The 12,697-nt window shown below is 40.2% G+C and overlaps 2 protein-coding genes and 3 non-coding genes across 6 annotated transcripts; 3 read left to right on the top strand and 2 right to left on the bottom strand.

Annotated features, from left to right (window-relative positions):
- Nucleotides 1-1,238: 1,238 nt before the first annotated feature.
- Nucleotides 1,239-2,671, top strand: LOC144536521 (uncharacterized). Of its 2 annotated transcripts, none has more exons than XM_078279705.1 (3): nt 1,239-1,548; nt 1,764-1,969; nt 2,110-2,671. In XM_078279705.1, exons 1-3 carry the CDS (start codon nt 1,398-1,400, stop codon nt 2,533-2,535), a joined length of 783 nt encoding a protein of 260 aa, XP_078135831.1. In that variant the 5' UTR covers nt 1,239-1,397; the 3' UTR covers nt 2,536-2,671. The 2 variants fall into 2 exon arrangements, with proteins under 2 accessions (XP_078135831.1, XP_078135832.1); XM_078279706.1 differs by having other exon boundaries at nt 1,240-1,548; nt 1,788-1,969.
- Nucleotides 2,672-4,913: 2,242 nt separating this feature from the next.
- Nucleotides 4,914-4,985, top strand: trnaq-cug (transfer RNA glutamine (anticodon CUG)). Its single transcript has one exon. It is a non-coding gene; the product is annotated as a tRNA-Gln (tRNA).
- Nucleotides 4,986-5,022: 37 nt separating this feature from the next.
- mrpl58 (mitochondrial ribosomal protein L58) lies at nt 5,023-7,027 on the top strand. Its single transcript, XM_078279707.1, has 6 exons — nt 5,023-5,339; nt 5,981-6,005; nt 6,107-6,166; nt 6,304-6,386; nt 6,517-6,686; nt 6,770-7,027. Exons 1-6 carry the CDS (start codon nt 5,181-5,183, stop codon nt 6,852-6,854), a joined length of 582 nt encoding a protein of 193 aa, XP_078135833.1. The 5' UTR covers nt 5,023-5,180; the 3' UTR covers nt 6,855-7,027.
- A 915-nt stretch (nt 7,028-7,942) lies between these two features.
- On the bottom strand, nt 7,943-8,014 carry trnam-cau (transfer RNA methionine (anticodon CAU)). The gene has a single exon. It is a non-coding gene; the product is annotated as a tRNA-Met (tRNA).
- A 991-nt stretch (nt 8,015-9,005) lies between these two features.
- On the bottom strand, nt 9,006-9,078 carry trnar-ucg (transfer RNA arginine (anticodon UCG)). The gene has a single exon. It is a non-coding gene; the product is annotated as a tRNA-Arg (tRNA).
- Between the last annotated feature and the right edge of the window lie 3,619 nt (nt 9,079-12,697).

Here is a 12,697-nt window from a genome sequence, read left to right as displayed (position 1 = left end):
TACACATTATATCAGGTGAAAAACGGCCTGATATAACGTGTATCCCCTATGTAACTTTTGCTAGAAAATAGCAGACATCTCCATATTAGCTCAGGTTGTTTATTGTGACCTGGTATACACAGACAATAACACACATGAGGACAGGATAGACGTTTTGCATGTTAAGGGAGGGGATACACAAAATATCAGGTGAAAAAACGGCCTGATATTTTGTGTATCCCCTCTGTAACTTATAGGTAGACAGGTGAACAAAGCGGTTAATTGAAAAGCCGTATTCAACTAAATGAAATAAAAACAGACATTACGTTAGAGGGCCGGGAGAACCGGGTTAGCAAAGACGAGGAAAAAATATTGTTCATAAACCTGCATGACTCACATAGATATAGGCCTATCAGTCGGCCTATGTAGCTAAGGTGCATGTCAATATGGAACTTTGGAAAACACTGTCGATTAATCCACAATAATAAACGAAGCATTAAACAATTTACGCGTCGCCTTAATGTAACAGACAAATAAACGTATTTATGTAGATAAATGAGACCCTTGTTACTATGGAAAACGCTGTCATGTCTTCACGTCACTATTTGTTCCATTTAAGAGGTGAATTCGAAGTGCAGCAGTTAAACTCCGCTCTGAGTGCACGCGCGCTCCCGCGGCCAGGGGATACAAATCCTGGCGGGGATAAGTACCTTGGCACGACACCGGAAAGCGTACCTCCTATGGGGAGACTCTTAGGCTAACAAGCCATCACCTGCCGTTAGCATTCCATTGACTCCCATTCATTTTGGCGTCACTTTGACAGCGAATAACTTTACATCTGAAGCGTTTAAATACTCTATTTGTCCATTGTTTATTTCTAAAGAAACACGACAATGTATAAAAGGCTCCATTACATTGTACCTCACGTTATGGCCCCGTAGCAGCAGTTTTTGTAAAAAAATAGGCTAACGATTGTGTCATAACCACACGACTTCCTTTCGCACAGTAGAGAAATTACCGTATAGTACAGGAGAAGCTCGCAGGCAGTTTAGACTTACATTAGCTGTTTAAGTTTAATAACTAATGTTAACTAGCATTTTAGTTAGCAATAATTAGCCTGTGTCTGTGTTATCTCCTTACGTATACCTACGCACTCCGTCAAGATTCGGAATGATTGAGATTTTGTCGTGGCACAGCTACCAGAAGACTTACAACTTTTCAGACAGGTTGCTCGCGTCACACATACGTCGTCGAGCTCAGTTTGAGGCTGCGCAGTAACGCTCAGCCATCACCCGAAAAGTGCTTCACGTCACTGGTCTCCGTCGAACCAACCCGATTATCGGCCGTCGGACGTCGTCGGGCAGTCTGGTACTGGTTATTGATTATTGTATTGGATTTCTGTTGGATTTTGGATCATCATGACTCTGTGGACCGAAGCACTCGAAGAGGAGATGATCAGCATGGTCGAGGAGAGGCCGCCGCTGTACAACGTATCTGAAAAGAACTATTCTAATCGAGGAGTGAAGGCAGACTGCTGGCGTCAAATCACGGAGAAAATAAATATATCAGGTAAGAATTTCTCTTCTATATAATTGTGTGTACGTCCCACCTTCGTACAATGTGTAAGACAAAGTGCAGAATGCACGAAAGACAGGAAAGAGACCGCAGGGTCGAAACATTGCCTTTTTCTTTTATGAATCCTTATAGCCTGTGATGTGTGTGGACATTAGCCAGCCTAATAACAAATACTTCTTTTTGGCCATCGAATTCACTAGCAGAAATAGAACTCTACTCTGTGAACTTTTCAGAGAAAGAGACGAAGAAGAAGTGGGAGTCCCTGCGAACACAGTTTAGCCGCTATCGCAAACTCTCTCCTTCAGGGAGTTCTGGGACAGACAAGACTCCCAGACAGAAGTGGATATTGCGGAGGTTACAGTTTCTGGAGCCACATACGAAAAGCAAAGACAGTGTATCTAACCTCACTCACACGGTATGAACTTCCACTCTCCCATTGTTAAATAGTAGTAAGTAGTGTTCACTATGGACTTCACACATATTCTTATCCAAGAATGTCACAGTTTTGTTTTGCCTAACTGACAAAAAAAATGTGCTTTTTTTTTTTTTTTTAAGGAACCACCGGCCCCTACTGACACCAGTTCAGGCGCCATTGTTGATGCCTTGGACAGCAACCAGGACGAGACGGCTTTTGAACCGCCGATTGCAGAATCAACTTTTTTGGACCCGGACTTTGAGTCAACCAGCACCAGCACGTCAGCTGGGAGCCCGCAAAGGCCTCCTGCAAAGCGCAGCAGGAAATCTCACGATGATTCGCTGGCAGACACGTTGATGGGACTGATGCGCACAACAGAGGCAGCGCTTCACAGAATGTCTGCAGAGGGAAGACCGGACTTCATTGCAGTGGCCTGCCAATGCATAGAACACAAGTTCAGGATGGTGCCACCACACCTCCTCCCTCGATTGGAGAACAGAGTTCAAAACCTCATTTTTAATTTTTTCGAGGAGCACAACCTGGACACACACAAAAAGGACCTTTAATATATATAATATATAATATTAATTCAAATGATGTGGAAGTTGTGGGTTTAAACACAATCCACTGTAACATCCACAGCAACAATGTCTTGCTACTCTCAATGTTATGTCTACACGTGAATACAGCTATGCCAAGGTACTTCACACTATTATTGTCTTCTATAATAGGCCGTGAGCTGCTCATATTGCATCTGAATGAAGGCTAGTCAGTGTTCCATTCCATGAAGTGAACACTGACGGTCTGGGTGTGGTCGCCTGGTCCCCCATTCACATGTACCCTTTCATACAGAAACCACGTTAACATTACATTATGGGGAACTTGGTGAACATATTCCATGATCTCCTTCCCCATTAACAACTTATTCAGCAATAATGTCTTGCTACTCTCAATATAATGCGAGTCACCATCACCCCATTTCACCATAGTCTACACGTGAATACAGCTATGCCAAGGTACTTCACACTATTATTGTCTTCTATAATAGGCCAAAACATAATTAAACTTTGCACATTCCATTATCCCCCGACCAAAAACTATGCATTATGTTTCCAACGTCTATGACGCTAGTGTGTAGACTTTGTGGTTATAATGATACAGGAGGCCATTATGATTGATGTGATTTTTATTGATCCTTCTCAATCACAATTGAAACACAAGTTATCCTCCTTTACACACGGACAATCTGTCCTATATCTTGGTCCCGTTGAAAATGCACTGCACCAGTATCAGACATGAAATAATGCCAGCGTTCATCCCTGATCTGTTTGGCCCTTGCTGCTGCATTGGTGGTTTGTGGCAGGGCAGGGTCTTGCCTCCATCTTCTTTCAATAATGTCTCTGTCTGGTCCTTCCTGGTCCACAATGTTTACATCGCTGCCCTCACTCCGTAGAAAGTTATGCAGAGCACAACAAGCCAGGACAATTTACTCCACTGTGACAGTGTCGTGGATATTGATGGTGGTTAGCAAGACACGGAAGCGGTTGGCAATGATCCCAAATGCATTTTCCACAACCCTCCGAGCTCGCGACAGCCTGTAGTTGAAGATGTGCTGCTCTGCAGCGAGTCTGCGGTTTGCACATGGCTGTGAGATCCATGACTTCACCCACTTAGTGCGGTTTCTCCTTATTTTTCCCCTGCGACGTCTTTCTTCTTTCTCAAGAAGAAGGCCGAGAGCTGACAACAGCAGTATCTTCTTATTACTAGCCAACGTATTTTCTTCCATTCAGCGAGTAATGACGACAACGATCACGTCATTTCCGGTTTTCATTTTTTTGGGGGCGACAATACAGATTAGCGTCACTTGCTGTTATGGAGACGTATTACGTCTCGAGCACGCGCATAACGTACGCTCAGGTCGGTGTCGCTTCGGCGTGTTCCGAGGCACTTTTTTGACCGACTCGGGGAGACGGGAGCCGACTGATCAGTCCGACTGCCTTTTCTGCCGGCTGTTGGGTTGGTGTGTCAGAGCCTTGAAGCAAATAGGTTTAAAGCACCTAAGCCCTCTGTTGGCAGATGTTGAGTTTTTTTTACGACTTTTGTGTGGAATTGTGCTCCTCTAATGCTAAGTTGAAAATGGGACAGTCCATCCTCCTAACCTGTTCTCTTGTCTTACTTTTACTCTTTTTTTTACTAATTATCTGTGCTTTATGGTATAATAGATCAAGAGCTTATAATTGTAACGGTACATGTCCTTCAGTCATCTCATCCATCAGTTTCTGCAATTGGCAGATTAAATTAATTAGATCCCTAATAAATCAGAACCTTCTTTTGCCATTGGACATGTCAACTAGGATATAAAGTTAAAAGTCAAGTCATTTGTATATGAGAAAGGTATGTATATTTAAAATCATGTTATAGCTTAATCAATTGATAACTTTTTTTTAATCAATTGAATATTGTGATGAGCTGCGTTAAAAGATTCACTCAGGAGTCCAAATGATTTAATTGACATTTGACACACACTTCGTCGAAAGGCCATCAATCCCCACCCGGGTCCTGGTCATGGGAGCCAATATTACATGTAGATAAACATGAACACTAAATTAACCACACAACACTAAAACCCAAATAACATAAACGCACACCCAAAACATTAAGAGAACGTCATTAAAACACACTTCGACTAGGACAGGAACAGTTCAGATCACAGTCATGAGCTTGCACTCCTTCAGTGGAGAACAGTCAATAGGCTGTCCTGTCCGTTACAATATAATATTGTTATAATTCTTGCGCTTTGCACGTTAGTAAGTTACTTATTTAGTTAGCTAACTGTTATTTTTTTGTCGTTCGTTTTCGTTGTTAATTTTGTCTTCCCTAGGTGATCTAGAAATAATTTACAATAATATTCATATTCATCCTATTCATCCGTATTGGCATATATGGTTCCATGGTGTAATGGTTAGCACTCTGGACTCTGAATCCAGCGATCCGAGTTCAAATCTCGGTGGAACCTGATTTTTATTTTCTTCATAATGTGTTTTGGCAGCATGCTTGCACGCGTCATACATATAAACACATCTTCGCAGCAGCTATCTAAATGACGTCGGAACGTCGCAGCGCTGTGGGCATAGGTCTGGCAATGCGAAACTAGTTAATACATCCATGGCCATAACCAGATAACCATGGGTCACGATGACGTCAGTCCAACATGGCGGCGCACATAGCACATCGTTGCTGTTTACTCTGTCGTAGTGCAGGAGTAAACTTGATTTCACAGCAAGTAAAACTAAAGAATGTTGTAATAAGAGACATTAACAGCACTACACAGCTGAGCGTTGGTTACGGGAGCCGAGGGACAGACACACAGGTCAGTTAAATAACCCTAAACGCAGCTTTCGATTAAGAAATGTCACGCCAAAATCCATTAAAAGCCGGACTGCATTAAACGAGCCTATCATCCTAGCCCCCAGTGGAACTCGAACCCTTGGCGTTCTTACAAATAAACAGGATTTGTTTGAACATAAAATACTTTGTGTAGCGATCTGATGAGTTGAGCTGCCGTAGATACGGAGTATAAGCATAACATCCATCTTAACCTCATTCAGGGAAAATAGGTCACACTGCAATATTCTGGGTAAACCAAATAAGCACCCAGTTATTGCCAGTGCCATATTTTACATCCCAACGACATCACAAACTCAAGGGTCAAAATGTTCAGCTTCAGGACAGAGAGGATGTATCCTACTGACTTTAGACAGAAGCTGTACTAAGCTTGTCCCTTCAGAAAACTGCAGGAGTCAATGTTGTGGCAGTGTGGTCAGACCTGTGAATGGACTTTGTTGTGACATTCTCTCCATGAAAGAGAATAGATGAGAACAAATAAATAAATACATTCAAAACTATGTAAATAAAGGCTACTGTATCATAGTCTGATCATGTCTTTAACGGTATAATGGACTTATCCTGGATGCACAGAAAAGCAAAAAAAATGTATTTCATTTTTTTCAGGACACCCAGGTGCACATTCCAGTGGGTAAATATAGAAATATAGTTTCACTAAGCAGAATAAGAAAGTATTTTCATTCTCTTGTTTGTATTTTACAACAATATATTTGTTCTCCTTCTGGTTCTTAGACCGCCTGACAGTATCTTACAGCAGAAGCAGTGGTCCCGGCGGTCAGCATGTCAATAAAGGTTGTCAAAGTTGATCTTAATTATATTTAGCATACATACAAGTGACTCCTCCTGACAGCTTACAAGGATATGAATCTTGAATTTCTGTTCTATCATGTACAGTATATTCCAGTGTTCAATGACATCTCAATCCACAGTCAGCACAAAAGCAGAGGTCCGATTCCATGTGCAAACAGCAGATTGGATCCCAGAAGACGTTCGACAGAATATCTTTGAAAAGGTTTGTTTTCAAATGCCGTCATGCAGTACTATTAGTATTTGAACGGCCTCTGATTTAGCTGATTTTTTTTATCATTTTGAATCTGTAACTATTAAAACCAGCTGTACACATTTTCTGCTTCATGGCACAGAACAAAAACCGTATCAATAAGGCCGGGGAGCTGCTGGTGACCTCAGAGCTGAGCAGGAGTCAGCAGAGAAACCTTTCTGATTGTATACAGAAGATTTCTGCCATCATAGCTGAGGCCAGCGAGAAGCCACATGAACCAACAGCAGAAGATGTAGCTCTCAGGGCAGCCAGGTATTTCCCAGTAGTAGAGAACGTTGTTTTATATCCACTTTTATTATGAATGAGTCTTATATGTGTCTTGATGTGTTGTGCAGGTTAGAGAAGGGGAACAAGGAGCGACTCAAACAGAAGAAGATCCATTCAGCTACTAAGAAGAGCAGACGAGTAGATTTTGACTGATTGTTACTAGTTACTTACTGATTGTATTGTCAATAATTGCATGTCATTTATATGCCCTCATTCACACACACATTCATTATTTTGTACAATAAAGTAAGTAGCAACATTTTTCTAACTACATACTAGAAATATGCCGACCAGTGCAAGGTTAATAATAAACAACTGCTACTGTTGACTGGTGGTGTTAAACTGCATTTTGTGAGGTATCGGTACTTTGCCCTGCATACGAATTTCAGCGGTGTTGCCACCGTACACATATTTATCATACTCTATTGCTATTCTATATGCTTTATTTTAATAGCGGCTAACCAAACATTTCAACCTTGTTTATTCAGATATTAGGGGCGAAAGAGATAGCTGCAATAGCACACCTTTTAGCATATGGAGGGGGATTTCAGAAAACAGGTTTAACAAACTCTGAGTTCAAACCTGAACTCTGGGTTGACTCTGAGCTTTGAAACTCAGAGTTTCCGCACAGTTAACCATAGTCCTCAGAAATCCACCGGAGTTTAGAACGCCAACACAAAGAAAGCAGAAGGTGAGGGACACTAGGCCAAAAACTTGGGACATACGGCGGAATTTCCGGCGGCACCTGAACAATCCCGGAATCCACGTCATCAATATAGACTACAGAACAGGTGATAAGAATTAGGTCGATCAACTCTGAGTTAAGTTAATCCTGGGTAAAGTGTGTGCACTAGCATATAGAAAGCCCTCATCAATGAAATGCAGATAACATGATTCATCGTGGCAACAGGACAAAAAAAAGCTTGAACGTCCTACTTCTCCCCAGTGGAGTTAGAAATATTAATGAATGCTTGTCCGAAATATGAACATATATTTAAGAAAAAGAAAAGCAGCAAAAAAAAGTGAGCGGGCGTGGTAGAAAATTGCTGACCGAGTCAATATGTCAGTATTCATTTAAAAAAGAATTGCACTTATTCAATATTTGTGTGTATGCGCATGTCTTTATATTTATGTATTTATTTTTCGTTCTCCACCATATGACAGCATCTCATGGGTAAATATTATGACGACGTCTTTGCTTGATAAGTGTCAATAAATAGACGGAAATAAATGAAAAAAAATAGCAGAGGATGGTTTCGATCCATCGACCTCTGGGTTATGGGCCCAGCACGCTTCCGCTGCGCCACTCTGCTTCAGTGAAACCACGTTTGTCGTAGTTAATACTTGATTTTAATCCTAGTGTTAAACCCTAGTGTTTAACTACAGTGTCATTAAGTCTGGGCTGTATTTTCAGGACAAAGGTTGATTCCATCCAGATACTAATTTCTGAAAAAAGTACTACAGTATCATTTTAAAGGTTTACTATTAGCAAGCTAGCAAGCTAGTTAACAAATGATTGTTTGTAGCGCTTTTAAGACTATTAAAGTTAACGTAACTTACTCACACTGTGGTAGCTTTGCTGTCAAGACACCAGAATTGTGTTCAACGTTATGTGTTTAACAAATAAAAGTAACGTGAATTCACAATCAGTAATCACACTCCGCTTGTCGTCCATCATACTGAGTAGAATTATATTGTAAAGATCCGTCCATGCTTGCAGCTCCTTGGTCACGAAGCTATCGCGTCCTAGAAATGCGTTCCCATGATTGCGGTCCTAAAAGCGCAGCCTACTGTGACGTTACTGATACACTACTCTTATTTCTTATAATAAAGACATCTTACATTTTCAAGGGAGTTCACCAGTAAACACACTTCAAGAGATGGGGCCTTGTTTTTCTCTCTCTAAAAACCAAGTACATAACAAGGGAAACATAATAAAGAAGAAGAAAGAAAAAGAAAAAAAGAGTGGGAAAAAATGTTTTTTTCACGCTAGGGGGGGATAAAGATCTATAAAACATATTTGAATGTTGAGTGTTGAATTGAATACACGTATTGTTTGAACTGCTAGAGTCAATACAACTCGATTTCTTACCTGTTAATTTACATTCATAGATATGGAATTTGGCCATTGTTATACTCTATTAATCATATACAGTCTTTTCTGTAAATTATTTTCCAAAACAACTTCTTAAACATTTTCATCAATATCCTCAATAATTAGAAAAGCACAGCTTTTGCCAGAAAATCTTCACACAGACAAAATAAATGGAACCTTTTTTTAAATGCTTCGTGGTTCGAAAAATACGACCACGAAGGGACTCGAACCCTCAATCTTCTGATCCGAAGTCAGACGCCTTATCCATTAGGCCACGCGGTCCGATTGACAAAGTATACTCCGTGTACTGTATAAATACCAGTATCTTCAGTATACTATGTGAATATGTGTAAAATATGGCAGCATTGTACAGTAGATTATTCACCACTGCAGTTTTAAAGACCTAATGACAACAGCCGTTTTCAAGGGATGTATTCATCATTTTCAGGACAGAGTTTGAAAACACTCTTAAAGAGTAGAGAAGGGACCAGGTTGAGGCAACAGAACGGCGGTTTGCTCAGAGTAACCATCTTACAAAGTTCTGGGGTTGAGATGCTGGTAGTCTCGCATTGCCAGACCTTCCTCTACAGCCCTGCGGAGGAGGGTCTGGCCAGTCCACACAACATTCCGGGATGGGAGAAAAACTTGTTCTGGTTTATTGGCATTTCTTTAAACCAATCACAATCGTCTTGGGCGACGCTAAGCTCCGCATGGAGCCACCGTGCGGACCGTGCAGACCGTGCCACCGTGCTGCTGCAAAATAGCCTGGGGAAGGAACTTGTTTTGGTGGAACACATGTACATTCAAAAGTTGTTTTAGTCGTGTGCAAGGGCGGACTTGGACAAAAATTCGGACCTGGCAATTCCAGAACCAATCCAAAAACCAAGCTCACGTTAGATTATGACACCAGCAGACTGACGCACACTTACAGGTTTTCATAATTAAATAATACACATACTGGAGCAATTCATAAAAGAGAGAGAATTTAATAATAGTACAACAGTATTCTAGAGTTTTTTTCCATAATGATTTTAGAAAAGTGGGCTCTTTTGGCAATGCATACAGTATTATTATAGGTGACTAAGAATTCTATGTAAATTCTACGGTGGACCTCCAGTCCTGTTCTCCATATTCTGATAGTGATAGTGTTTTTTTTATCCATGGGGACGTTTTATTTATACAATAGGATTCATATAAGAACAAAGGTGCAAACAATTCTGCGGTTTAAGAACACGTCATGAATCTGACGTAGACTTTTCTTAAGAATAAATAACAGTAGGAAGATACTGGTGTTCTTGCATTTCTTGTACAAAGTATTCCCCCAATCAGTGACACAGTGAATATAACACAGGATGCATTTTATGCTTTATTAACAGGGTAAAGTAGGTCTTAGTTCAGTAATGATAAGAACTAATACCAGAGCAGACAAAACTTTAATGCCGATATCGTAAATAATAATGCACACATTTTAACTGGATAATAAAAGTAAAGCAAATTAAATAGGTTCATTTTGACAGTTTGTTAGTGACATTCACATATAGGCACTGAAAAAGTCAAAAAAATATTAAGAAACATTCACACACAAATAAATACACAGGTACAATTTCATTTTAGCTATACTAAATATGCAAAAGATGAGGCGTCAAACATTTTTAAGTGCAATAGGTAAGAAATTACAGTACAGAAAACCTCATGAGCCTTTAAAATTATAACAGGCTCTGGTTTGGCATTGTTTCGTCTATGCTAACACATATTCCTCCCTCTATATACGCTACTATTCTAACAGACTTGAGCGTTGTCCTCAAATGCGCTTGATACACCATTTTTTCCAATAGACTCATTTCTGCAACAATCAATTAACCTTTATTTGATCAGGGAGCAACAGGATTCCTCTAAGATTTCAGTACCAGGTTGCAGGCAAACATCCATCCTTCACTCTTTTTACACACATCAGCCACAAACACGAATGTAGGGTCCCTCAGGTGTCAGCTGTGCCACATGTGAAAAGGTTTCACGCTTGGCTATGACTTCAATTTTGCTGAAGAATCAGGTATAAAATTAGCTGTAATAACATTCATTATAACAAAGGTTATACATAGGAGTTTAGTCAGAAAAAAGGCATACTATTGTATATTGTGGAAAAAGGTGCAATATGTTTGCAGGTTAGTTTTATAGTTTGGTAAGACTGCTAGGTGTTAGACAAAAGAAGCCTTATAGTGGTTACAGTTCTACTGTCTAGCTAAAATGAAAGGAAACTAGTCTCAACACTTGACCTTTTTCTTTCAAAAAGGAGTCACATCCACATCCCTATGTGTTTTAAATCTTCATGCTGTCCTCATTCAATGGCCTGTTTTTTTTGTTTTTGTTTTTTTTCTTACAATCCCAATGACAATCAAGTGTTATACCTTGTTCATGGGGTTTTGCTATTTTTTTTTTATTGCATGGTCTGCTAGAAAAAAACTTACTTACTTAAAACTTAAACTAAATTATTATACTGTATATGGTGCAAAACCATTATTAGACATCTCAACTTCAGGGTTTTTATATTCTGTATGGCGAGTGTCCATAATGCCCAGGAAATAGTGAAAATAATCTGCAGAGATTGTCTTTTGCAAGACAGCAGCATTTTAGCATTTAGTGGGATCATCAATCCTACACATCCACAAGACAACAGGTTTAACGATCTAAAGTATAGCCTATACTGTAGATATTACTCACTACTATAACTAAACAATGCTTCCTGTGTCTCATTGAACTAATTCATTGTTGCCCCCATGGGCTCACGTAGTCCAGTTGACGACACACTTCAGTACTCATAAGAGAGCTGAAGTGACTTTAACACAATGGAGGAAGTTTTATAAATGTAAATTCAATTTTCAGTCTGGATTGCTTTCCTGAAGTTTTACAGTTAGCATCCCTTTTTTTACTTGAACTCTCCAATGGCATCTGAGCACTTTGAATGTTAGCACAAGTGTTGTAGTATTCAACACTAGTTCAACACAGTTTAAAGTAGAAATCCGGCGCAAAGTGAACCTAGGGGTTAATAACACGTGTACCGAGTCGACCGTTCTCTGGGATATGTTTTCATGCTAATCGAATGTGACCAGTTTTAGCGCAAACCGCCAATTAGCTTATAAAGCTAGTCGTCGGGGCACTCGCTATTTCTATACCACTACCAAGCCTCAAAATAGCACCACACTTCCACGGTAGCATAATGAGGGTCCCTACATATAAACTGAAGCATTGAGAACTTTGTAAGTGCACAGACAGTCTATTAAAAAGATAGTTTATAAAGACATTACCGTTCACGTATACATGCGGGTGCCATCTTGGGAAAACAGTCATGACCAGTCGAACGACGAATGCCGTGCAACCAGTAACCAGTAACGTAGCTCAAGCATGGCATTCGTCGTTCGACTGGTCTTGTTTTCCCAAGATGGCGCCCGCATGTATACGCGAACGGTAATGTCTTTGTAATCTATCTTTTTAATAAACTGTCTGTACACTTACAAAGTTCTCAATGCTATTTTGAGCCTTGCTAGTGGTATAGAAATAGCGATTTCTTTTTACTTCACCCGTGCCCCGACGACTAGCTTTATAAGCTAATTAGCAGTTTGTGCTAAAACTGGTCACATTCAATTAGCATGAAAACATATCCCAGAGAACGGTCGACTTGGTACACGTGTTATTAACCCCTAGGTCCATTTTGCACCGGATTTCTCCTTTAAGACTTTGGGAAATACGATAATTTGCTTTCTTGCCGACAGTTAGATGAGAATATCGATACCACACTCATGTCTGTTCACTAAATGTGAAGCTACAGCCTTATTGTCGACAGTCAGGCTAACCAGCTGCTAGCTGTAGCTTCATATTTACTGAGCAGAAACTGGTATCAATTTTT

Source organism: Sander vitreus, chromosome 21, assembly GCF_031162955.1.
Source record: "Sander vitreus isolate 19-12246 chromosome 21, sanVit1, whole genome shotgun sequence".
In the NCBI taxonomy this organism is placed as follows: domain Eukaryota; kingdom Metazoa; phylum Chordata; class Actinopteri; order Perciformes; family Percidae; genus Sander; species Sander vitreus.
Note: the sequence above shows the minus strand (reverse complement) of the source record. Positions and strands in the feature narration are given on the sequence as shown.